This window comes from Phacochoerus africanus, chromosome 8 (genome assembly GCF_016906955.1).
Source record: "Phacochoerus africanus isolate WHEZ1 chromosome 8, ROS_Pafr_v1, whole genome shotgun sequence".
Classification (NCBI taxonomy): domain Eukaryota; kingdom Metazoa; phylum Chordata; class Mammalia; order Artiodactyla; family Suidae; genus Phacochoerus; species Phacochoerus africanus.
The window spans coordinates 55,931,353-55,957,884 of NC_062551.1; the positions used below are offsets into that span (position 1 = coordinate 55,931,353).

Genomic DNA, 26,532 nt, shown 5'->3' on the forward strand with positions numbered 1-26,532 from the left:
CCCACTGAGGGAGGCCAGGAATCAAACCCACAACCTCATGGTTCCTAGTCAGATTTGTTAACCACTCAGCCACGATGGGAACTCCATGGGTCTCCAATTTTACGCATGTTATATTGCTGCATATTATCTCACAGGGCCCTGAGCATCTCTTCACCATTTCCAGCCTTTTTCTCTAGATTCTGCAGTTTGAATAGGAGCTGCTGCTACACCTTCGAACACACTGATTACACTCCCACAGTACTGAATCTGCTCTTAAGTCTCATTCAGTGCAACTCTCATTTCAGATAAGTGATTTTTTTTCTCTAGAAGTTAATTTCCAAACTTCTTCCATTACGTCGTCTTTACATCCTTTAGTATATGGAACATATTTGTCATAAATGTTCTCAAGTTTTTGTCTGCTAGGTCATAGCTAAGCCTGATTCCATTGAGTAATTTTGCTCTTATTATACGTTCCATGGTCCTACTGCTTTTTCTTTCTCCTTTTTTAGGGGTGCATTTGCGCATATGGAGTTTCCAGGCTAGAGGTCGAATCAGAGCTACAGCTGCTGGCCTGCACCACAGCCCCAGCAACGCCAGATCCAAGCTGCAGCTGCAACCTACACTGCAGGCTGCAGCGTCAGCAGATCCTTAACCCCTGAGTGTCCACTCCTTGACCCCGTCCTTACCAATCACATGGACAGGGGGCTTGTTCCATATGGAGTTATATTTACCAAAAGACCTGATCTCCACCCTAAAGAAGTATGTCCTGGGGTTGCTGCTTTGTGTGTCTCTGATGTCCAGGGAGCAGTTCTTGTTCTGGAGGTCCCCAAGGAGGCAGACTGGGCCCACCTCAGGGTCCTTAGGATCTGGGTTGCTTGTGGCCATGGGAGAACCCTGGCCCCTTCCTGGAACCAGTAGTTGTGAACAGGCGCAGACCAGGAGATCCAAGAATGGAAGAAGGAGCAAGACACGCGGACACACAGGCCCTCCTGCACCGTCACGGTCTCTTGCACGTCCAGCCGGTAGCTCTGGTCCTGAGCCAGGGACCCTGCGGGGGGGACGAGGATCAGCCGCAGCCCCGCCCCGCGCGGCCCTCTCCCCGCCGCCCACTCACCTGCCCACAGCAGCGGCAGCAGCAGCAGCAGCTGCCGCATCTCTCAGACCCGGGGTGTCTGGGCGTCCTGGGTCTGAAGAGGGAAGGGGAAGCCGAGCGGGAGCTGGGGCTGCGGGGAGACCCGCGGAAGCTGGGGAGGAGCCCGGGACTCAGCAGGTCACAGAAGAGGACCCTCAGAGCGGGAGCTCGTCCCCACTCTGCCCAGAGGGCATGGTCGCCCATGGGCCCAGAGACCCGGGGACCTGCCCAGAGAGGAGCCGACAAGAGGGAGACCCCCTTCCCGCCCCCATCTCGGGCGCCGCCCTCCAGCCCCAGAGCCTGGACCAGGACCTCTGGGGACACCGAGGCGGGGGCCCCCGTGAGTCCCCAAGCTTCCCCCAGCCCAGCACCGCTGTGGACACCAGGGCGCTGCTCAACTCTTGCCTTGACCGGAAGGGTCGCAGCCTCACCTGGACCCTGGGGTGGTCGGTCCTGCAAGACGTAGGGTCCGGGGGTGGGGGGGCGTCTGGAGCCGCAGGAAAGGAGGGGCTCCTGGGGGAGGTGAGGGCAGCTGCCAATCACTCATTCGCTCCTTCCGCCAGCAGCCAGCATCTCGGTGCCGCTGACCTGCAGGCAAGAAGGCCTGGATTCAGCTGGTCCCAGCCTGCGACCTGCTCCCCACCCAGCGCAGCACTTCCTCCCTGAACACGTAGCACTGTCAGCCTTTAGAGCTGGGTCACTGGTGAGACTGTCCTGGCAGTATACTGGATTTTATTCAATGAATATTAATTTTTTTGAATCCGGTAAAAAAAAATTTTTTTTCAAGTTGAAAAACTTGAAGCACTATACCCACCAATCGACAAACCCTCACTCTGCTTTCCTCCCAGTTCCCAGCAACCACACTTCTCTTTCTCTCCTTCTTTTCTTTTCTTTTTGAACCCCACGGCATATGCAGGTTCCCAGGCTAACTCGGAACTGTAGCTGCTGGTCTACATGGCAGCCACGGGGATGCAGGATCTGAGCCATGTCTGCAACCTACACCACAGCTCTAGGCATTGCCAGATCCTTCACCACTGAGCGAGGGCAGGGATCACCCTTCAAAACCCTCCTCTCTGAGGTCCTCCCAGTAACACACACAACTCCATCTGGCCACTGGCTCGGGACAAACACATCCGCCTCATCCTGGCTCCTCTTTTCCCACACGTACCACACCTGCTGGAAATCTCAGTGGCCTTGACCTTCGCTGTAGATCCCAAAGAGATGCTCCCCGGCTCCACGACCTCGCTGGCCCACGTCACCAGCTCCTCCCGCCTGGGGAGCCCAGCAGGGCCTGGTCACAGCTCTGTTGTTGCTGCTGGATCCCCGCTGGCTGATTCTGAGCAGAACCCCAGCCACTGGGATCCTGCTAAGGCTTCCAGAAGTTTGCACTGGCTGCCAGTGGTCTTCCACGGGGGCAGCAACGTCCTCCCAGCTTCTCCCCAGTCCCTCGGCCTCCGCACCCTGACATGTCACAGGCTCCTTTCCTCCTGTGACTTTCCCTCCAACGTGGGTCAACAGCTGACATGCCCTCATTGTATTTATAATTTATCCAAACAGTCTTGTGCCTGTAAGGACAGCACCTCGAGGACCAGAAGCCCTTCTCGTTCCCTGAATTGGAGAACCACAGCCATAAGACACAACGTGACTTGTCCCGCTTTCCACGAGCCACTTCCATGGTGCTGAGTGCATTCACCACGTGAAGCCACCGTCACCACCGCCTGTGTCCAGAACGTGTGCAGCATCCCAGCAGGAAGTCTCCACTGTGAGACAGAGACTGCTCGGCACCCCCACCCCCCAGCTGCAAGCACGCCATCTACTTTCTCCTCCCATGGGTTTGCCCTGTGGGTAGCTCCTAGGAGATGAATCCTACAATCCATGTCCCGTGGGGTCTGGCTTCCTTCATGGAGCGGATTGTTGTCTCGGGTCCTTCAGGCTGGAGCCCGTGTCAGAACTGCATGTGTTCCTTTGTACAGCTGAGGGTATTGGCTTGTGTGTGTCTCCCGGGCTTGGCTCCCCCACTCTTCTGTTGATGGGCACTAGGGTTGGTTCTGCCGCTGCAGTGAAGTTGGCTGCTATGAGCACGTGGGGTGCAAATATTGGTTTGAGCCCATGCGGTCAATCCCTAGGAGAGGGGCTCAGGGTCTTGTGGTAATTCTGTTGAATTCGGGAGGCTCTTGCAAGCATTTTGCATGAGGCTGCACCATCTTCCCTTCCCACAGGCAATGCACAAGGGTTCTCGTTTGCCCACATCTTCGCCATCACTTGTTAGTTTCCATTTTTGATTTTTTAAAAACATAACAGCTGTCCTAACGGATCCGAAGCGGTACTTCATCAGTTTTTTTTCTTTTTTAATGACTGCACCCATGGCATATGGAAGCTCCCGTTCCAGGGACTGAACCTGCGCTGCACCTGCGGCAACAGCATATCCTTTTATCTACTGCTCCAGCCGGAGATCGAACTGGAGCCTCCACAGCTGCTGCAGCTGGATCCTTAACCTGCTGCACCATAGCAAGAACTCATTCGGTTTTTTTTTGTTTTGTTTTTTGTTTTTTTTGCTTCTTAGGACCACATCCACAGCATATGGAGGTTCCCAGGCTAGGGGCTAAATTGAAGCTACAGCGGCCAGCCTACTGCACAGCCACAGCAATGCAGGATGCGAGCAGCGTCTGCGACCTATACTACAGCTCACAGCAACACTGGATCCTTAACCCACTGAGCGAGGCCAGGGATGGAAACCACAAGCTCATGGTTCCTAGTCGAATTCGTTTCCACTGGGCCACGACGGGAACTCCCTCATTAAAGTTTTGATTTGCATTTCTTCAACGTGTAATGCTGCTGAGTATCTTCAGTGCTCACTGGCCATTTGTGTTATGTTTGTGGAGTGTCTAATCAAATCTTTTGGCTGGTAAACATTCTCCGTTGTGTTTACCAAGAGTACCCATGTACTCTTGATGCTCATGATACTACTGGCATAGGATGTCTTCAGTATTATTTGCTTAATTAGTCTGTGAATAAATGACTGAGTAGCACCCTTCAACTCAAAACCATACAATGAAGAGCTCATCCACGAACTTGGCAAAATTGCAGGATACAAAATCAATACACAGAAATCGACGGCATTTCTATACACTAACAACGAAAGAGCAGAAAAGGAAATTAGGGAAGCAATCCTGTTTACCATCCTGTTTACCAAAAGAATAAAATACCTAGGAGTAAACCTACCTAAAGAAACATAAGACCTGTACTCTGAAAACTACAAGCCACTGATGAAAGAAATCAAAGGTGACACAAATAGATGGAAAGACATACCATGCTCGTGGATTGGAAGAGTTAATATTTTCAAAATGACTATACTACCTAAGGCAGTCTACAGATTCAATGCAATCCCTATCCACTTACCAAGGACATTTTTCACAGAACTCGAGCCAAATATTTTAAAGTTTGTTTGGAAACACAAAAGACCCAGAATAGCCAAAGACATTCTGAAAAAGAAAGATGGAACTGGAGGAATCAGGCTCCTGGACTTCAGACTATACTACAAAGCTACAGTCCTCAAAACCATATGGTACTGGCACAAAGACAGAAATATAGATCAGTGGAACTGGATAGAAAGCCCAGAATTCAACCCAAGCACCTACAGCCAAGTCATTTATGACAAAGGAGGTGAGAATATACAATGGAGAAAGGACCGCTTGTTCAATAAGTGGTGCTGGGAAAACTGGACGCCACATGGAAAAGAACGAAATTAGAACACTCCCTAACACCAGACACAAAAAGAAACTCCAAATGGATTAAAGACCTAGATATAAGACCAGATGCTATAACACTCTGAGAAGAAAACATAGGCCCAACACTCTCTGACATAAACAACAGCAACATCTTCTCAGATCCACCTCTTAGAGTATTGACAACAAAAACAAAAATAAACAAATGGGACCTACACAAACTTCAAAGTTTCTGCACAGCAAAGGAAACCCTAAACAACACGAAAAGACAACCCACAGAATCGGAGAAAATCTTTGCAAGTGAATCAACGGACAAGGGGATTAATCTCCAAAATTTATAAACACCTTCTGCAGCTCCATACCAAAAAAAAAAAAAAAAAAACAAGCCTATCAAAAAATGGGCAGAAGATCCAAACACACAGTTCTCCAAAGAAGACATACAGATGGCTGAGAAACACATGAAAAGATGTTCAACGTCACTCATTATTAGAGAAATGCAAATAAAACCACTCTGAGGTACCACCTTACACCCAGCCAGAATGGCCAGCATCCAAAAGTCTACAAACCATAAGTGCTGGAGAGGGTATGGAGAAAAAGGAACCCTAGGACACTGTTGGTGGGATTGTAAATGGGTGCAACCACTGTGGAAAACAGGATGGAGAGTCCTCAGAAAACTAAACATAGAACTACCATGGGATCCAGCAATCCCACTCCTGGGCATCTACCCAGAGAAAACCATGACTTGCAAAGACACATGTATTCCAATGTTCATTGCAGCACTATTTGCAATAGCCAAGAAATGGAAACAACCTAAATGTCCATTGACAGAGGAGTGGATCAAGAAGATGTGGTACATATACACAATGGAGTATTACTCAGCCATTAAAAAGAGTGAAATACCAGAATTTTTTGCAACATGGATGGACCTAGAAACTATCATGCTGAGTGAAGTCGGCCGTACAATGAGACACCAACATCAAATGCTTTCACTGACATGTGGAATCTGAAAAAAGGACAGACTGAACCTCTTTGCTGAATGGATTCTGACTCACAGACATTGAAAAACTTATGGTCTCCAGAGGAGACAGTTTGGGGGATGGGGGATGTGCCTGGGCTGTGGGATGGAAATCCTGTGAAATCAGATTGTTATGATCATTATACAACTACAGATGTGATAAATTCATCTGAGTAAACAAACAAACAAACAAACAAAAAACAAAAACCATACAATGAAATACACAGAGGCATTTAAGACTCAGCCTAAAAGATGATCAGGACTGGCAGTGGCAGGAATGTGGAGAGAAGGGCGTTGCAGGAGAAGGAACAGCCCAGGCGAAGCCTCAGAGTCACAGAGGCCAGACCAGGCTGGGTGTGGAGATGCTGTAGATGCCAGGAGAGGGTCCAGCAGGGGCAGAGCCGCCTTGGCTTCAAATCCAGCCCGCGTTGTGTGCGCTATGCTCTCTGGCCATGGAGAGGACACGGAGCTGTTCCCACTGGGCAGGATGTGGACGATGAGGTACCTGCAAACAGTCTGGAGGCACTTCCAAGAGAGATGGAATTGGTAGGTAGGTGGGCTGCTCAGAGACCCAGGGAAGAGACAGGCTGCTGGAACAACCTGGGTCAGGATCCGGAGGAGAGAGGGATCAAGACGAGCTGGGCTTAGGAGGAAGGCTGGACCACATTCAGTGATTTCTAGGATCAGGGAGAAGGGAGGGAGGTGAAAGTGGAGAAACTTGCCCCGATGCCCCTTCTGGCCTTAGAGCTGGGGGCTGCCCTGAGGCATGTGTGACTTGGAACCCAATGGAGAAGTGGGTTTGGGGAAGAAGATGCAGCTCAACTTTGGCCATGATGAGTGAAGCAATCGCGGGGGCCCCTTGGGGGAGGTGTCCAGTGGCCTACTGGGTGGTGAGATCTCCCTTATCACTCACCCGATGGGTTAACCTGCGACCGCGGTGGCATCTGACACGCCCCCTCCCGGCCGGGCTGCCTTCCTCCTGAGGGACCTCACTCTGACAAAGAGACCAGGCTCTTTCAGGCCAGTGAGAGGGGGTGCAGCGAGCAGCAGACGCGCCCACCCCGTTCCTTGTTGGGGGGCTGAGGGGGTGACAGGTGGGACGGCAGGTGTGGCCGCGCATACCCTCCAGAGAGCGGCAGGTCCCTCCCCTCCTGGACACTGGGCGAGCCCTCCCATCACCGCTACCTGGTCGGTCACCCGCTTCGCGTCAGCCCTCTGCCTGCCCTGCCCCACTCCCCGCCCCCTGGGGCGCGGGTTCTGGGATTCAGCGCCTGCGCCCCGCCCTCCCCTCTCCCAGGAAGGGGCTCACAGGAGGGCGAGGAGGCAGAGAAAGAGCAGCAGGATCTTGACAGCCGCTTCCCACGTGGCCACCTGAAGCAGCTCTGCCCCGGGCTCTGATTTCCCTGCAGGAAGGTGGGGAGAGGTGGATTCACCTGCTGCACCCGTGCTGTGTCCTTCCGCCCCGGGATCTGTCCAGACCTTCCTGACTCACCGGGTACTGGACCACAACCTGACTGTCCAGCAGTTGGACGCTGAGTCCTCAGGGACCAGTGAGCTGAAGGGCGTTGGTAGGGAGGGCGTGGGTGGGTGGGTTGGGGCTCAGTGTGTAGCCCCTGGACACTCACCCTGCAGAGTGAGGCTCAGAGAGATGTGCTGAGAGCCCAGGGGGTTCTGAGCCCGGCAGCTGAATTGCCCTTCCTCTCCCGTGAGTACTTGCGGCAGCCCCAGCACCCCTGGGCTGGTGGGCAGTGAGGGGCTCAGGGTCAGGCTCCCCCGGGTCCAGCTTAGCCTGGCGGGCGGGTTGCTGTCGATGACACAGATCAGGCGCAGGGGCTGGTCCCCGAGGACTGAAAGAGAAGAGCCGTTCTCCAGGGCTCTGGATGCTGGATAAAAAGAGACAGGGGGTCAGAGAGACAGATATTGAAGGATAAAGGGTAGAAGTTCCCGTCCTGGCGCAGTGGAAACAAATCCCACTAAGAACCATCAGTTTGTGGGTTCGATCCCTGGCCTTGCTCAGTGGGTTAAGGATCCAGCTTTGTCGCGAGCTGTGGTGTAGGTCGCAGACACGGCTCAGATGTGGCATTGCTGTAGCTGTGGTGTAGGCCAGCAGCTGTAGCTCTGATTAGACGCCTAGCCTGGGAACCTTCATATGCCACAGGTGCAGCCCTAAAAATAAAAAGCAAAAAAAAAAAAAAGAAAGAAAAAGAAAGATGACGGGTGAAGCTGGAGGACGGCTGAGAGGGAGAAGCTCTCAGACACTGACTGAGAGAGCGAGAGGCCCTGGGAGAGAGAGTGGGGTTCGCCCAACGCGCTGCTCAGGCCCCATCTTGCTCTGCGCTCAATAATGTAGATTCCACTTGTCATAGGTGGGCTTTGCCTGGCTGGATCTAGGCCGCTGGAAGCACACAGGTCAAGCGGTCTTTGGCTTCACAGGACAATTGTGCATGTTGTCAGCCCTGCCCTGAATTCCACGTCCCCTTCGCTCAGAACCCAGATTGACCCTGAAAACTCCTGTCCCTTATTCATGTGAAGTGACATTAGTTTACTTATTTAGTGAGGTGTCGGGTGTGGGGAGGCTCACTCTTGGAAATTCAGACTGGTGGGGAATGGGGACCCAGGAACAGAAGCCCACAACACCACATGACATATGTCATGATGGCCGGGACCCTGGGTTGCAGGAGCCCTGGATATAGCAATGGAAATGCTCCTGGCAGGTCCAGGAGGGCTTTCTGGAAGAGGCGGCATCTGAAATCAAGCCTGAAGGGCAAGCAGGGATGGCACAATGATGATGAGGGGGTGGAAGGGCATTGCAGGAAGGAGGAACAGAGAGTGCAGAGATGACCTAGGCTTCCCTGCGTCCAGGGAAAACTCTGAACAAACCTACAGAGCTGGAGGAAGGGGGGGGGGGGGGTGGGGCTTCAGAGATGAGGCCGCAGAAGGACAAGAAGTGGTTTTTCTTTTCTTTTCTTTTTTTTTTCTTCTTTTTAGGGCTGCACCTGCAGCATATGAAAGTTCCCAGGCTAGGGGTCGAATTGGACCTGCAGCTGCTGGTCTACACCACAGCCACAGCGACACCAGATGCGAGCCCCATCTGTGACCTAACACCAGATCCTTAACCCACGGAGCAAAGCCAGGGATCCAACCCGCATCCTCAGGGATACTAGTCTGGTTCTTAACCTGCTAAGCCACAACGGGAACTCCCACAGTATTTACTTTTTAAAACTAGAGTGTGAGAAGCAGAAGCCATCAGAGAAGAGCTTAAAAACGTGTCTACAGAAAGAAAGAGATCCCCGAGCACAGTAAAAATCACTGACCACCACCCACAAAAGTTGCACCTTACTGAGCAAAGCTGTTGCAAATTGTATTACAGAGAAATGGCTGATTTCTCTTACTTGAAAAAAGTTTCCAAGAATGAATAATAAAAAGTCAAATCCTGGGGTAGGGAGTGGGATGGACTGGGAGTTTGGGGGTAGCGGAGGAAAACTGTTGCATTTGGACTGGATAAGCAATGAGATGCTGCTGCATAGCACGGGGAACTATATTTAGTCACCTTTGATGGAACATGATGGAGGATAATGTGAGAAAAAGAACGTGTATGTACACATGACTGCGTCACTTTGCTGTACAGCAGAAATTGACAGAACTTTGTAAATCAACTATAAACAAATTGAAATCTTAAAGAAAATAGAAAGTCAAATCCCTCAGGCCAAGGGGAGGGGAGGGATGGATTGGGAGGTTGGGATTAGCAGATGCAAACTATTCCACAGAGGATGGTTGAACACCACGGTCCTACTGTGGAGCCCATCTTTATCCGACATCCTGTGATAAACCACAATGGAAAAGAACATGAAAAAGCACGTATAGATACGTATGATGGTATTACTTTGCTATATATATAGCATGAATTAACACAACAGGGCAAACCCACTCTACTCAAGAAGATATATTTTTCTAAAGTCAAGTCACTCTGGAAAAGCCTGAACAAATACAGCAGACAATTTACAGAATAAAAAAACCCAAAAAACAAATGGAGTTCCTGTTGTGGCTCAGCAGAAACAAATCTGACTAGGATCCACGAGGACGCAGGTTCCATCCCTGGCCTTGCTCAGTGGGTCAAGGATCCAGCGTTGCCGTAAGCTGTGGTGTGGGTCCCAGACGCGGCTCAGATCCTGTGTGGCTGTGGCTGTGGTGTAGGCGGGCAGCTGTAGCTCCGATTGGACCCCTAGCCTGGGAACTTCCATGTGCTGTGGGGGTGGCCCTAAAAAGACAAAACAAAACAAAACCAAAAAAAATCACAAATGCCTCTTTAGCATAAAAAAATCACACGCAACATCATTCACAGCAAGAGAAATGCTACGCAAGCCCGCACGGCAAGTCCATTCTTCACCTGATCTTGTCGAAGCATTAAAGGTGTTGCCCCCACCATGGTTTGGAGAGGCGAGGGGAACATCACCTCCAGCTTGCACCCCTCTCTGGTGGGGTTGAAATTTGTCCACCCCGATAGAGAACGGTTTGGCCAGATGTCTCAAAAAATAGAGGGTGAGGAGAAAAGAGAACCCTGTTGGTGTGAATGTAAATTGGTGCAGCTCCTACAGAAAAGGAAGTTCTGCAAAAGATTAAAAATAGAAGCCACCATGTGAACAGCAATTCCACTTCTGGTTGTATCTGATGCAAACTAAAATACTAACTTGAAAAGATATGTGCATCCCTAGGGTCGTTGCAGTGCTACGACAACAGCTGAGCCATGGGGCTCACCCAGTGTCCATCAATGCGTGAATGAATAAAGAAAATGCGGGGTCGTTACACAATGACATACTATTCAACCACAAGAATGAATGAAATCTGGCCACTGACGACAACATGGATGGACTGTGAGGGCATCAGGCTCCGTCATGGAAGTCAGAAAGGAGTTTCCGCTGTGGCGCAACAGGATTGGCAGCATCTCCAGAGCTTTGGGATGCAGTTTGATCCTTGGCCCCGCAGAGTGGGATACGGATCTGGCGTTGCCACAGCTGTGGTGTAAGGTGCACCTGCGCTTGGATCTGATCCCTGGCCCTGGAACTCCGTACGCCATGGGATGGCCAGAAAAGAAAGAAAAAAAAAAAGAGAAAGAGAGAGAGAGAGAAAGACAGATACCTGTCTGCAAGATCGGACTTACAGGTGCAAACTCGGATCCCCAGTTGCTGTGGCTGTGGTGTAGGCGGGTAGGCTGGTGGCTACAGCTCTGATTCGACCCCTAGCCTGGAACTTCCATATACTGCAGGTACAGCTCTCAAAAAAAATAAAAAGCCCCAAAAATAAAATAAATAAGTCACAGGAATGTAATGCACAGCATGGTGACGACAGTTTAATACCCTGTATTATAGATCTGAAAGTTGATAAGAGGGTCAGTCTTGAAAGTTCTCATCATAAAAAAAATTTTGTTGTTGTTGTTGTTTTCCCCATTTTTTAAAGTTTTATTGAAGTCTAGTTGGCTAAACGATGAAAAACTTTTGGAGCTATGTGTGTCACTGGTGTTAACTAGACTTATTGCAGTGGTCATTTCACAATGTGTATCAATATTGAATAGTGGGGTACACCTGAAACTAACATAATGTTCTCTCTTAATTATATCTCAGCTTTTTTTCCTGTCTTTTGTCCTTCTAGGGCTGCACCCATGGCATATGGAGGTTCCAAGCTAGGGGTTGAATGTGAATTGGAGCTATAGCTGCCGGCCTACACCACAGCCACAGAACTCAGGATCCGAGCTGCGTCTGCTACTACACCACAGCTCATGGCAACGCCAGATCCTTGACCCACTGAGCGAGGCCAGGGATCAAACCCGCATCCTCATGGATACTAGTTGGGTTCATTAATGCTGAGCCATGACAGGATGCCAACCTCAATTTTTTAAAAAACTTATTTACTTTTTTTGGTCACACTTGCTGCATGTGGAAGTTCCTGAGCCAGAGATCGAACCAAACCCATGCCACTGCAGTAACCAGAGCCAGTGCACTGACAATGCCAGAGCCTTAACCCCCTGAGCCACGAGGGAGCGCCGATTATACCTCAATTTTTAAAAAATAGAAAGAGGGGAGTTCCCGTCGTGGCGCAGTGGTTAACGAATCCGACTAGGAACCATGAGGTTGCGGGTTCGGTCCCTGCCCTTGCTCAGTGGGTTAACGATCCGACGTTGCCGTGAGCTGTGGTATAGGTTGCAGACGCGGCTCGGATCCCGCGTTGCTGTGGCTCTGGCGTAGGCCGGTGGCTACAGCTCCGATTAAACCCCTAGCCTGGGAACCTCCATATGCCGAGGGAGAGGTCCAAGAAATAGCAACAACAACAACAACAAAAGACAAAAAAAAAATAGAAAGAGCACATGACCATTTAACTTTTAGAAACTTGTCCCAAAGGTTTACATGCGCACACACACGAAGTCCAAGATTATTCATTCAGCATTTTGGTGAGTAGGATAAAACGAATGCCAAGATTTTCCACTGATAGGAGGTGCACACAAAATCGGAATCCGTCCATGCAATGGCATGTTCCACGGTCCTGAGGAAGAAGCGGGACGTCTACACCACCCCTATCCAGGACACCTGACCCCCTTGAGGTGAGCGAACCAAGGCTCAGAGCAGCGTGTGGACCCTGGTCACTTCCCGGGAGGGGACTGGGAGTCTGAGGACACACCCCGCTGAGCCCTTGAGGGTGGGGCCATGTGAATCCATTATCTGCCAACATTTGTGTCAGTTACAAGCCACTGGAAGAAAATCAAAAGCTGAGCTGACAGAGCCAGGAAGACAAGGGCCATCAGGGGGTTTGAGAGGTGAATGTCACCCTGTGCTTGGGGAGTTGAGGAGGCAGAGGACAAGTCAGAGGGACTGAGGGGGGAGGGGACAGCTGGGCACAGTGGCCAAGAGAGCTGGGGAGGCAGAGGGAGCCCTGGGTTCACCCACAAGGGGGTGTCTGGTCACCGAGGTGGGTCCAGGTGGAGGCTGAGCCATGAGCTGGAAGAGACCCTGCTCCCTGCAGCCGGGGAGGGGCCTCCTTCCCACCTGTGCCATTTCCTTGAAAGACAGTCACAGTCAAGTTCTTCAGAGGGTCTGGGACAGAAAGACATGGAGGCTCCACCTCAGCAGTGAGGCCTCAGTGGACACGGGCGCAGTGTCCCAGGAGGTGCATAGATGGAGAAAGGGCGGGGGCCTCCCAGCCTGGCTTCCTGGACCCAGCACCCACCGTCAGGGGACCTGACGCCCCCTTCGCCACAGCCCTCAGGACCCCGGCAGGGACCCAAGTGTCCTGGCCCAGCTCTCACCGGACACATTGAGGTAGCTGGCCCTCGTCGTGGTCACTTCAGCTCCGGGCAAGGTCACCTGACAGGTGAGGCTGGTGCCGTGGTCCTGGGGCCGTGGGGTCAGGGTGACCACGGAGGAGAGGGCTGTCGTGGGCACCTGGGGAGAGACAGTGGCCCCCTTCCAGGAGAAGACCGGGGCGGGGGTGGGGGGTGGGGCGTGCCCCGCTCAGAGGCCCAGGGCACAGAGCAGGTCAGGCGCCTGGGGTGGCCGGACTCCAGGGTCTCGGGCATGAGGATGTGGGGCGCCTGGGTCAGGGCTGGTGAGGAGAGGGGGAGACAGGGTTCAGGAGGGGGGATCCAGGCAGGGCCGAGAAGCCTCAGGCTTGGGACTGAAATCCCCTCAGGAGGGGCTCCCAGCCCAGCCCGGTCCTGGGACCCCCGTGTCCCTCCCTGTGGCCTCTCCTGGACCCCGCTCCTTACCTGTCACGTGCACGGAGACCACGTTAGACCTGTAATTCCATTTTGCATTTCCTCTTTCCACCCAAAAAAAGTAAGAGCCACTGTCGCTCCTCCTGGCGTCTCTGATGCCCAGGGAGCAGTTCCTGTTCAGAAGATCCCCAAGGAGGTGGAATCGGCCCCGGGTCTCCTCCTGCACTTCACGATCTGGGTTGTTTGTGGCCACGGGATCGTCCCGGGAAGGATCTGCCCAGGCACGTTACCAGTAGCCGAGAGAGAGCGGAGGTAAAAGAGTGTCCACATGTCCCAGGGGAGGGAGAAGGAGCAGGGCATGTGGACACACAGGCCCTCCTGCACCATCACCAGCCCCTGCACTTGCAGCGAGTGGTCCTTCTCGGGCACCCCCCGGCCCTTGGCCCCCTCCCTCCCCCAGAGCAGCGCCAGCAGCAGCAGCAGCAGCAGCAGCATGACTGGCACAGGGGGTGCCAGGCGCCCCCAGGGAATGTCTTTTTCTCAAGGTTGGTTTTTCAGGAACTGGAAATTGCGAAGATGTTGTGAGACGGCAGCGGGAAGATGAGAGTGAGGTCAGAACAGTGACTCTCAGAGGAGGCAGAGGAACTTCACGACCAGAGACTGCTGGGAAGGGGGAGGGGGGGGCTTGGCCATCAACTGCCCGCCACCCCACCTCACCCAAATGCTCAGACCAGGCTGGGCCTGAGCCCCACCTCCTGCCTATCAATGTCCCTTCCCCTCCAGGGTCACTTTGTGCAAAGTGACAAAGGGTCCCTTCCGGCCAGACCCCTTGAATCTCAGGGTGTCAATTTTATTTATTTGTTAAATTTATTTATTTGTCTTTTTAGGACCGCACCCGCAGCATATGCAGGGGTCCGATTGGAGCTATAGCTGCCAGTCTACACCACAGCCACAGCAACACCAGATCTGAGCCATGTCTGTGACCTACACCACAGCTCATGGCAACGCCAGATCCTTAACCCACTGAGGGAGGCCAGGGATCAAACCCGTGTTCTCATGGATGCTGGTCAGATTCGTTAAGCACTGAGCAGCGATGGGAACTCCATCAGGGTTAGTGGAGGTCAGTGCAGGCAGGCGGCGAGGTGGGGACATGGGGGATGGGCAGGTTTACTGTCCTCCCTCCCTCGGTGTCCATGTGGTGGGCGTCCCCTCTCTGCTTTGAGGTCGCCCCCATTCCAGCCCTGGATGCTGCCTGGAGAGTCCCTGCCCCACGGGGAGACAACAGGCGCTCCCTGTGATGAGGGACTTCGATTCTGTGAATATCTGCATTTCATGTGTTTTGAGACTCTGCTTGTGGTGCATACAGATTTAGAATTTTGTATTTGGGAAGAGAGTGCATTAAACCTCGGCTCGTTCTCTCTTTTTGTGTGTGTTTTAGGGTCGCACCACAGTATACAGAAGTTCCCAGGCTAGGGGTCAAATCGGAACCACAGCTGCCGGCCTACACCACAGCTCATGGCAACACTGGATCCTTAACCCACTAAGCAAGGCCAGGAATCAAACTTGCATCCTCATGGGTACTAGTCCAGTTTGTTTCTGCTGAGCCACACTGGGAACTCCAGTCTTTTTCATTTCTTTAAGCAATGTTTTAACGTTCTCAATGTACAAGACTTGCATGTATTTCCATTTATTTCAAGTGTCCATGTCAGTGTAAGCTGCATCTTTAAAAAATATTCAATTTCTGGGAGTTCCCGTGTGGCTCAGTGGTTAAGGAATCCAACTAGGAACCCTGAGGTTGCGGGTTCGATCCCTGACCTTGCTCAGTGGGCTAAGGATCCAATTGCCATAAGCTGTGGTGTAGGTCACAGATGTGGCTTGGATTCCGAGTTGCTGTGGCGGTGGTGTAGGCCAGCAGTTACAGCTCCAATTAGACCCCTAACCTGGGAACCTCCATATGCTTCGGGTGTTGCCCTAGAAAAGACAAAAAAATATTTTTTTCAATAAAAAATAAAAAATATTCAATTTCTAACTGTCCTTGGCCAGTACACAGAATTGCAGAGGAATTGATCATTTTTTTTGGCCGCACCCTTGTCACATAGAAGTCCCTGGGCCAGGGATCAAACCCGCACCGTAACAGCGGCCGGAGCCAGAGTTGTGACAATGCTATATCCTTAACCCACTGAGCCACCAGGGGCCTCAGGATTTTGTCATTGGAATGTGTGTCTTGGCTAAACTCTTTCCCGGTTTTAACCGTTTCTTTGTGAGTAACTGTAGATTTTCTATGTACACAATTGTGTTGTCTGGGAACAAAGTGGTTTTACTTCTTGCTCGATGGATTGGATAGCTCTTCTGTGTCTTGCATTTCTTGCGCTGGGGAGAGTCTACACACATTGCTTAGTAGAAGCAGTAAGAGCAGGGAGTTCCCCTTGTGGCTCAGCGGGTTAAGAACCCAACTAGTAAAAATGAGGACGCAGATTGGATCCCTGGCCTCGTTCAGTGGGTTAAGGATCTGGCGTTGCCACAAGCTTCGGTGTAGGTCACAGATGTGGCTCAGATCTGTGGCTGTGGTGTAGAGCGGTAGCTGTAGCTCCGATTCAGCCTCTAGCGGGAACCTCCATATGCCACAGGTGCGGCCCTGAAAAGACCAATAAGTAGATAAAATGATCGCAGGCGGAGTGTTATAGGCTGAAAAATCACAAAATTAGTAAGTCGAAGTCCAAACCCCTGGGGAATTCGGAATGTGACTGTATTTGAGGACAGGGCTTGAAAGAGGTAATTCCATTAAAATGAGGTCCTCAGGGCAGTCCCTAATCCAGAATATCTGGTGTCCCTAGAAGCAGAGGCAGTTAGGAGGACACAGACACACCCAGAGGGAGGACCCCGTGAGGCTCCAGGGAGGAGAAGGTGGCCGCCTGCAGGCCAAGGAGCAAGGCCTGGACACCAACCCCGCTGACACCATCTGCTTGCAGATGTCCGGTCTCCAGACCGTGGGAAAGTAATTGCTCACTGGTGTATCCTGATCTCTGAGTACTCAGTGTGAGTGTCTTCCAGCTCCTGCGGCCGTGGCTGCGGCCTGTGGAATCTGAGGAGAGCGTAGTGAAGCTCCTGTCCCTCTCCTGGGCTCGAGCCAGCCCCAGCAGGCGCGGGGTGCTCTGCTGCAGTGTCAGCCCAGAACCGGGGCTGTGGCTCCTGAGTGGAGGAAAGAGAAGGGATTCAGAGCTGGGCCAGGGGGCTGGGAGGAAGCAGAGACCAGGATGGGGTGGGGACTGATGGAGCGTCTGTCATGTATCCATTCATTTTTTCAAAATAGTTACGAGGGAGTTTCTGCTGCAGCACAGTGGAAACCAACCCAAGTATCCATGAGGATGTGGGTTCCACCCCTGGCCTCGCTCAGTGGATCAGAGATCCAGCATTGCCGTGAGCTGTGGTGTAGGTCCCAGATGCGGCTTGGATCCTGCATTGCTGGGGCTGTGGTGTAGGCTGGCAGCTGTAGCCCGATTTGACCCCTAGCCTGGGAATTTCCATATGCCACGTGTGCAGAGATCAAAAGCAAAAAAAAAAAAAAAAATTAATAATTCAGATTGACCAGCCCTTAGTCAGTGTTTATATTATTATTATTACTATTATTACTATTATTATTATTATTATAAAGCTATGCCTGTGGCATGCAGAAGTTCCCAGGCCAGGGATCCAACCTGAGCCACAGCAATGACAACACAAGGTCCTTAACCCTGAGCCACCAGGGAACTCCCTGAGCATTGATATTAATCACAATATATACTTTTTTTTCCTTTTTCAGCCGCCCCTGTGGCATATGGAAGTTCCCAAGCCAGGGGTGGAATCTGAGCTGAAGCTGCCACCTACACTACAGCTGAGCTTCAGCAACACTGGATCCTTTAACCCACTGCACCGGGCCAGGGGTTGAACTGGCACCTGCACAAAAGCCAGATCATTTATGCACGGCACCACAGCAGGAACTCCTCACTATATATATATATATATTTTAATGCTGGGGGAGGATACTATTAGCATCTTCATCTTCCAAAGAATAAAATAGGCCAAGAGAGATTGTATGCATTGCCCTCAGATGCACACCTCTACATGCACCACTGAGCCGGGACTCAAAAGCATTTCTTGCTACCTATGGACCACCCTTTGTTGGGACTGTGCTACCAGTGGAGTGAAAAACAGCCGACGCCGTCCCTGATATTGTGCAGCTTACGGTTTTCTAAGAGAGACAAATAGAAAATAAATACCTTCCAAGTTCTAAATAAGAGACAGAAGGTATTTTGAAATAGAAAGCAAAGGGCAGAAGTGGACGGAGCAGAGGTTAGATCCTGCGTTAAAAATGGTAACCAGAAGCTCTCCCTCCAAAATGGTAACCAGAAGCTCTCCCTCCTGTCTGCTCCCTGCCCACAGCACCCTCGGGTTTCAGAAGCTTGAAACAAAAAGCATCCAATCCAAAGAAGACATACGGATGACCAAAAAACACATGAAAAGATGTTCAACGTCGCTTGTTATTAGAGAAATGCAAATCAAAACCACGATAAGGTACCATCTTACACCAGCCAGAATGGCCATCATCAAAAAGTCTACAAACCCTAAGTGCTGGAGAGGGTGTGGAGAAAAAGGAACCCTAGGACACTGTTGGTGGGATTGTAAATGGGTGCAACCACTGTGGAAAACAGGATGGAGAGTCCTCAGAAAACTAAACATAGAACTACCATGGGATCCAGCAATCCCACTCCTGGGCATCTACCCAGAGAAAACCACGACTCGCAAAGACACATGTATTCCAATGTTCATTGCAGCACTATTTGCAATAGCCAAGACATGGACACAACCTAAATGTCCATCGACAGAGGAGTGGATCCAGAAGATGTGGTACATATACACAATGGAATATTACTCAGTCATCAAAAAGAACGAAATACCAGTATTTTTAGCAACATGGATGGACCTAGAAACGATCATGCTAAGTGAAGTCAGTCATACAATGAGACACCAACATCCAATGCTTTCACTGATGTGGAATCTGAAAAAAGGACGCAATGAACTTCTTTGCAGAACAGATATTGATTCCCAGACTTTGAAAAACTTATGGTCTCCGAAGGAGACAGTTCAGGGGGTGGGGGGATGCACTGGGGGTGTGGGATGGAAATCCTATAAAATTGGATTGTGATGACCACTGTACAACTACAAATGTAGTAAATTAATTGAGTAATAAAAAAAAGCCTCCAACAGTAGCACCGAGGCAAAGACCAATCGTCCTTAGATCAGGAGGCAAGGACTGTTTTTTTATTTTCTTTCCTTTTTTTTTTTTAACGACAGTACCTGCAGAATATGGAGGTTCCCAGGCTAGGGGTCTAATCGGAGCTGCAACTGCCGGCCTACACCACAGCCAGAGCAACAACGCAGGATCTGAGCCGAGTCTGCGACCTACACTACAGCTCATGGCAATGCCGGATCCTTAACCCACTGAGCGAGGCCAGGAATCGAACCTGCATCCTCATGGATATTGAGGACGGGTCCTTAACCCACTGAGCCACAATGGGAACTCAGAGGAGGAAAGGGCTATTGCACAGCAAATTGAAGATGGGGAGAAGGCCGCCCATGCTAAGGGCACGAAAATCAAGGACAAGTCTGCAGTTCCCTTGTCACTGCAGAGGCACGGGTTCGATCTCTGTAACTTTCGTGTGTGGAGGGCCCAGCCAAAAAAAAAAAAAAAAGGATGAGAACTGAGCTCACACCATGGGTTCCACTGCCCAAGATCAACCAGAAAGCAACTCTACAGGGATTTGGGTCAATTGAACGTAAGCACTGACTTTCTGTCCACTTGTCCGACCAGCTCCTGAGAGAGGAGTTTGCGGACAATCAGCTCTAACTGTGGATGTGTCTACTTTACCCTGCAGCTCTGTCTGTTTTTGTTCATTTCTTTTGAGAAATAAGGCTCTGGTATTGGGGAAATATGCATTAAGGGCTTCTCTAGGTTTTAACGCGATGATAGAAGCCAGATTGTAAAGAGGGAATGCTGGGTGATTTCATGTGTATGAAGTCTCGGAATGGACAAAACGAATCGATGCCGACAGCTATCAGGGAGTGCTGGAAAGGGGGAGCCGCGTGAGAAAGGGAAGAGAGCAATTTGGGAGTGTGATGGAAATGCTCCTTCCTTTTTAAAAAATTTTACGGCCTCCTCTGTGGCACGTGGAAGTTCCCGGGTCAGGGATTAAATCTGAGCCGCAGCTGTGACCAATGCCAGATCTTTAACCCACTGTGCCGGGCTGGGGGCTGAACCCAAACCTTCAGAGTGACCTAAGCTGCCAGTCAGAGTCTTAACCATGACGCCACAGTGGAAACTCCAAAATGTTCCATATCTTTTTTTTTTGTCTTTTTGCTTTTTTCTAGGGCCGCACCCGCAGCATATGGAGGTTCCCAGGCTAGGGGTCTAATCGGAGCTACAGCTGCTGGCCTACACCACAGCCCCAACAACGCCAGGTCCAAGCCGCGTCTGGGACCTACACTGCAGCTCTCGGCAACGCCGGATCCTTAATCCACTGAGTGAGGCCAGGGATTGAACCTGCAACCTCATGGTTCCTAGTCGGATTTGTTAACCACGGAGCCACTATGGGAACTCTTGTTCCATATCTTGATCAGCGACATGGTGACAGTATATAGACATTTGTTAAAATTCATTTCACTACATACTTTTAAATGGGTGCATTTTATTGTATGTAAAGTTACCTCAATAAACAGGGCAGGAGTTCCCGTCATGGCTCCGTGGTTAACAAATCCGACTAGGAACGATGAGGTTGCGGGTTCAATCTTGGCCTCGCTCAGCAAGTTAAGGATCTGGCGTTGTCGTGAGCTGTGGTGTAGGTCCCAGATGCGGCTTGGATCTGGAGTAGGCTGGCAGCTATTGCTCTGATTAGACCCCTAGTCTGGGAACCTCCATATGCTGCAGGTGTGGCCCTAAAAAAGATGAAATAATAATAATAATAATCATAATAAAATAAAAATAAACAGGGTGGTAGACTTGAAAATACAAAGTGGAAGTGATTAATTGGGACATTGAGGTCCCCAAACTCTCTACCCTATTTCCCTTTTCTTTTCTTGCTTTTTACAGCCGTGCCCACAGCACATGGAGGTTCCCAGGCCAGGGGTTGATTCAGAGCTGCAGCTGCTGGCTTACACCACTGTCACAGCAGCTCTGGATCCAAGCTGCATCTGCACCCACACCACAGCTCACACCAACGCCAGATGCTTAACCCACTAAGCAAAGCCAGGGATCGAACCTGCATCCTCATGGATACTAGTCAGATTCCTTTCTGCTGAACCACGACAGGAACTCCCATCTACCGTATTTCTTCGTACTTCGGTGGGTCTAACACAGACTAAGTTTGGCCTATGACTCTTCTTCCCCAGTTACCAATGCCCAGAGAAAAGGCAAAAATTTCTAGAACATGAACATCTGACCTACAAAGCATAAATAATCCCAATGAACCAACTGGACTGTATATATATATTCCATCGGAAACAGAAGTATTAGAGCGAGTGAAGCAATAATTTAAAAAACCTCCTGCTATGTATCACTGGGAACTATATCTAGTCACATTATTATAATGGAACGTGATAATGTGAGAAAAAGGAACATGTATGTGTATGTGTGATGGGTCACCTTGCTGTACAGTAGAAAATTGACAGAACACTGTAAACCAGATATAATGGAAAAATAAAAATCATTACAAATGAAAAAAAGAAAGAAAGTACTGAAATAACAGAGGAAAAAAGTAATAATTTAAAATAACCACATGTGGGAGTTCCCTGGTGGCTCAGTGGGTTAAGGACCTGGCACTGTCCGTGCAGTGGCTCCAATCACTGCTGTTGCTCGGGTTGGATCCCTGGCCTGGGAACTTCCACGTGCTGCAGGCATGGCCAAAAAAATAAAAAATAAAAAGACAAAAGCAAGACAGAACGAAACAAAAACAAATGCGGAACTCCAGGAAGTGCTGGATATTAATAAGGAAATGCTTAAGAGTCCTCACTGAGGACAGCATCCAAGAGCAATGATACTGAATGAGAGCTCACATCCCATCACTCACCCTGGGGCCTGAGTCCTCGGCTTGGTTCACAGCATCCAGGCTTTGCACTGGCTGGGTTTTCCTGCGGTTCTTCAATCTAAGGGAACAGCCCCAAGGCTTTTCAGCCTGGTTACTTGGGGTGTGGGGTAGGCAGGCCACCCCCTACTCCCTAAGAAGAGCATGGAATGAGGTGGGCAGTGCTTCTCCCAACCCAAGAGCTGGACTAAGGGGTTGGGAAGAGCCCCGAGCTTGACCAACTGGTCACTGCTGATTCACGCCATCACTCAGCTTCTTTCTCTAGCTCAGGGCTTTCCTACCAGCCTGGGGTCCTCTGGCTCAGGTTTTCTTAGATCCCATGAACTTTTTTTTTTTTTTTTTGACTTTTAGAGCCTCACCACGGCATTTGGAGGGTCCCAGGCTAAGGGTTGAGTAGGAGCTACAGCTGCTGACCCATACCACAGCTATAGCAACGCCAGATCCGAGCTGTGCCTGAGACCTACACCACAGCTTACGGCAACGCCGGATCCTTAACCCACTGAGCGAGGCCAGGGAACAAACCTGCGTCCTCATGGATCCTAGTCAGATTCATTACTGCCGAGCCAAGATGGGAATTCCAGATTCCATGACCTTGTGCCCTCCCCCGCTGGCGTCTCCCTCCTCCCTGGAGCCCTGTCTCACCTGAAGATGAGATAGAGGCAGAGATAAAGCAGGACCATGATGCCAGCTCCTCCGATTGCTGGCAGGGTCTGCTGGATCCTGGGCTGTGGTTTACCTGCAGAGAGTTGGAGGTTTTGGGTACAGTTCAACTCCAGGACATAGCATCCTCCCAGATGGTCACTTCTCTGTGTGTTCCTTTATTTCCGCCTTTTTTTTTTCTTTCTTCCTGTGTGTGTGTTTTCTTTAATGGTTGCACCCGTGGCATATGAAGGTTCCCAGGCTAGGGGTCGAATTGGAACTGCAGCTGCTGGCCTACACCACAGCCACAGCAACGTGGGATCCGAGCCAAGTCTGCGACCTACACCACAGCTCACAGCAATGCTGGATCCTTAACCCACGGAGTGAGGCCAGGGATCGAACCCGTGTCCTCACAGAAACCAGTCGGGTTTGTAAGCCATTGAGCCACAACGGGAACTCCCAGTCTGTGCTCCTTTAATGCACCTACTTCCCACCCGCTACTTACTAACTTGACGGACCTCCATTGCCCTGTAGACCCTGGACCAGTCCCCTGCCCTGGGATCAAGGCTCAGAATCTTACACCCCAGCCAGCCCAGCAGGGGCCCTGGGGTGCCCCTCCTCCAGGCTCTGCCTCCCTGGGGCTGTTATGGGTTGACTTACATTCCCCTCCCCTAAATTCACAAGTTGAAGACTGCTAGTAACTCAGAGTGTGACTTTAAGTTCCTGTCCTGGCTCAGTGGAAATAAACCCGACCAGTATCCATGAGGTTGCAGGTTCCATCCCTGGCCTTGATCAGTTAAGGATCTGGTGTAGCCCTGAGCCATGGTGTAGGTCTCAGATGTGGCTCAGATCCTGAGTTGCTGTGGCTGTGGCATGGGCTGGCAGCTGTAGCTCTGATTCGATCCCTAGCCTGGAAAACTCCATAGGCTGTGGGTGCAGCCCTAAAAAGCAAAAAAAAAAAAAAAATCACTATAAACAGTAAAAAAAAAAAAAATTCGCTGGAAAAAAATTCACTGGAAAAATTAAAATCATTAAAAATTGAGAAGAATATGACCTTATTTAGAGACAGGGTCTAGGTTAAGACGAGATCATTAGACTGGACCCTAATCCACTAGAACTGGTGTCCTCCTCAAAAAGGGGGAATCTGGATCCAGACCCGCCCACAGGGAGAGCGATGCCATGCACAATGAAAGCAGAAGTTGGGGTGATGTTTCTACAAGCCAGGGGACGCCAAAGGCTGCCAGCCAAGCACCAGAAGCCAAGGGAGGCGCCTGGAGCCATTCTCACAGCCTCAGAAGGCATGGCCCCGGCTGAGACCTTGATCTCAGGCTTCCAGCCCCCGGCACCGGGAGCCAAGACCCAGCCAACATTTAATCCCCCAGGTTGAGGCACTTGTTTAGGGCAGTCCTAGCAAACTAACCAAATGGTCCCCGCTCCTGTCCCCCAAGCATCGCCCCCTCAGGAGACCCCCTGACCTGGCAGCAGCAGGACAGTGGCGCCCTGGGCCCCGTGGACATTCTGGGCCTCGCAGCTGAGTCTGAGGCTGGAGCTGAACCCCTCGCCCAGGCTCAGGGAGCTGTTGGCCCAGGGCCCAGTGGAGCTGGAGGTGACCTTGACGGAGGCGTTGCTGAAGTTCCCATCCAGCAGCCCCTCCCCCAGCCGCCAGCGCAGGGAGGGGGCGGGCTGGGCTCGGGAGGAACAGCTGCAATGGAGACCCCCGTCCTCCCAGGAGCAGGAGGGACCCAGCAGCTGTGGGGGGTCTGCAGGGAGAGAGGAGGTCAGCGGGCTTGTCCCCTCCCCTGGACCCCAGTGTCCTGCCCCCAGGGGTCCCCACACTCACAGACCACCAAGAGGCTCAGAGAGAGATTCTGGGAGCCCAGCGGGTTCTGAGCCCGACAGGTGACTTCTCCTGGCACCATCCCCATGCCTGGCAGCTCCAGGATTGTGGTGCTGGAGATGGGGGTGGCATTCAGGGCTGGGGACCCCCGGAACCATCTCAGCTGTGCAGGGGGGTTGCCGTCGGCCACACAGAGCAGCTGCAGAGCCTGGCCCTCCAGGACGGGCAGGGAGGAGGCGTTCTGCAGAATCTTGAGAGCTTTGGCAGCAAGAAAGGCAGAGAGGGAGGGAGGGGGGTGGCCAAAGCTGGCCTCCCTCTCCTCCTGCAATGTCCACTCTAGCTCCGGGAAGGGAACAGGCAGAGTCCGGGCCTCATGCCTTCAGGAGACGCCCAGCCCACTTCCCTGGAGCGGCCTAGACTGTCCACCAGGTGGAGGCTGAGGGCTCAGGACACAGACGCGGTGAACAAAGGAAGAGATGGGCCAAAGAAGAGCCGGGGAGGTAAGGCATCAGGGGGAGAGGGACAGAGCCGGAGGGATGTGGCGGCTTCCTCTGAATTTGACGAAAGACAGCTGTGGACGGAGTAACCGAAGTGGCTCAGCAGTAACGAGCCAAACTAGTATCCACAAGGATGCGGGTTCCATCCCTGGCCCCCGCTCAGTGGGTTAAGGATCCCGCGTTGCCGTAAGCTGTGGTGTAGGCCGGTGGCTACAGCTCCAATTAGACCCCTAGCCTGGGAACCTCCATATGCTGCAAGTGCAGCCCTAAAAAACAAAAACAAAACAAAACAAAAAAATCCCCCCAAAAACTGAAAGCTGTGGGTGAGAGGAAGATTTCACCTCAGGGAGCTGAGCTTCTGGGGGGCTTTTCTCCTAGCACCCTTCTCATCTCTGACCTCAAGAGCTGGCCCCTCAGTGCCCCCCCAACCTTGGTCCTCCAGCAGCTGGAGCCCTGAGACCCAACGAAGGTCTGTGCAGCAGAGACCTGCCGTCCCAGCTCTGGAGAGAAGAGGTTTTCTCTCCTACCTGTTCTGTTTCCTTGGAAGATGCTGATGGTCATGTTCCGTGGGGCATCTGGGGCAGAGGAATGGGTGGCATCAACATCCACGGTGAGGGATGGGCATGGGGCCTGTCCCCCCCAGGAGCCATGGAAACAGGTGTGGGGGGTTCCTTCCTGTTTAGTTCTCAAGACCCCACCCATGTCAAGCCCCGCCCAGCTCTGCCTCGACCTCTCCCCCCCCAGCCCCCCCAGACCCGGCCCAGCGCTCACAGGTGACATTGAGCTGGATGGTCCTTCCCACGGTCACGCCACTTGCGGGGAACATCACCTGACAGGTGAGGCTGGTGCCGTGGTCCTCGGGCCGTGGGGTCAGGGTGACCACGGAGGAGAGGGGGGTCCTGGGGCCCAGGGCGGGGAGGGCAGCTGAGGTCCAGGAGAAGACGGGGTGCGTGCCCCGCTCACAGGCCCAGGGCACAGAGCAGGTCAGGCGCCTGGGGCGGCCGGACTCCAGGGTCTCGGGCATGAGGATGTGGGGCTTGTAGGTCAGGGCTGGTGAGGAGAGGGAGGAAGATGGGGCCCCCCTGGCACAGCATCAGCCTGCCCCTGGGTCCTGTCGCTGCATCTCCCCAACCAGCCCTAGGAGGGAGAGAACTTTGATTTTTCTGTCTCCAGCGCTCCATCCCCCGTGGTCTGTTCCTGGGTCCCCGCCATACCTGTCACACCCAGAGAGAGCGGCCTATCTTGATATGCGTGTTGATGGAAGCTTGTCTCTATTTGAAAGAAGTATGTCCCGCTGTCCCCCGTGGTGACGTCTCTGATGCTCAGCGAGCAGTCGTTGGCCTGGGGATCCCCGAGGAGGAAGAACCGCCCCTGGGACCCCTCAGACAGCTTCTGCCCCAGCCTGTTTGTGGCCACCAGAGCATGTTTTTTACCTGCCCCTTGCCGGAACCAAAACCCGGAGAAGGTGCCAAAAGAGCTCCAGGGGTAGGAAAATTTGCATGGCACGAGGACACACAGGCCCTCCTGCACTGTCACATTCTGCTGTAGCTCCAGCTGGTACCACGGGTCCTGAGCCAGGGATGCTGCGGAGAGGGAGAAACTCAGCCTGGAGCTTCCCCTGAGGGGTCCCCTCCCCCCCCTCCCCCCCCCCCTCACCTCCCCACAGCAGAAGCAGCTTCGGCAGCAGCAGCAGCAGCGGTGGCTGCATCCCTTCCTGAAGCCCCGGACAGTCCGCCTTCTGGAGTCTCCGTGAAAGTGAAGGTCAGGTGGCAGCTATGGGAGGGCAGAGGAGGCTTAGACGGGAAGCTGTGGTGAGACCAAAAGGCCACGTGCCCACAAGGCGGAAACTTCAGATTCAGAGAGTCAGCTGTGGTGGCGCTTTGAGATCATCC

The 26,532-nt window shown here is 52.0% G+C and overlaps 2 protein-coding genes and 1 long non-coding RNA gene across 5 annotated transcripts; all 3 read right to left on the reverse strand.

Moving 5' to 3' along the window:
* Positions 1–590: 590 nt before the first annotated feature.
* Positions 591–3,625, reverse strand: LOC125132953 (uncharacterized). The gene is made up of 3 exons (XR_007136363.1): positions 2,280–3,625; positions 1,543–1,699; positions 591–1,027 (listed from the first exon to the last, which is right to left on the reverse strand). It is a non-coding gene; the product is annotated as an uncharacterized LOC125132953 (long non-coding RNA).
* A 2,445-nt stretch (positions 3,626–6,070) lies between these two features.
* On the reverse strand, positions 6,071–14,441 carry LOC125133601 (sialic acid-binding Ig-like lectin 8). The gene is given in 7 exon segments (XM_047791912.1): positions 6,071–6,845; positions 7,161–7,254; positions 7,477–7,734; positions 13,146–13,320; positions 13,323–13,441; positions 13,605–13,878; positions 13,881–14,441. Coding segments are annotated over 7 exon segments (1,161 nt in total). The 5' UTR covers positions 14,049–14,441; the 3' UTR covers positions 6,071–6,772.
* A 1,817-nt stretch (positions 14,442–16,258) lies between these two features.
* LOC125133600 (sialic acid-binding Ig-like lectin 5) lies at positions 16,259–26,428 on the reverse strand. 3 transcript variants are annotated; one of them, XM_047791911.1, is made up of 9 exons: positions 26,297–26,428; positions 26,074–26,223; positions 25,855–25,911; positions 25,412–25,690; positions 25,168–25,215; positions 24,147–24,401; positions 23,782–24,066; positions 22,310–22,403; positions 16,259–16,742 (listed from the first exon to the last, which is right to left on the reverse strand). In XM_047791911.1, exons 1-9 carry the CDS (start codon positions 26,346–26,348, stop codon positions 16,400–16,402), a joined length of 1,563 nt encoding a protein of 520 aa, XP_047647867.1. In that variant the 5' UTR covers positions 26,349–26,428; the 3' UTR covers positions 16,259–16,399. The 3 variants fall into 3 exon arrangements, with proteins under 3 accessions (XP_047647867.1, XP_047647866.1, XP_047647865.1); XM_047791910.1 differs by adding an exon at positions 21,653–21,728 and having other exon boundaries at positions 25,855–26,223; XM_047791909.1 differs by having other exon boundaries at positions 25,855–26,223.
* Positions 26,429–26,532: the final 104 nt, after the last annotated feature.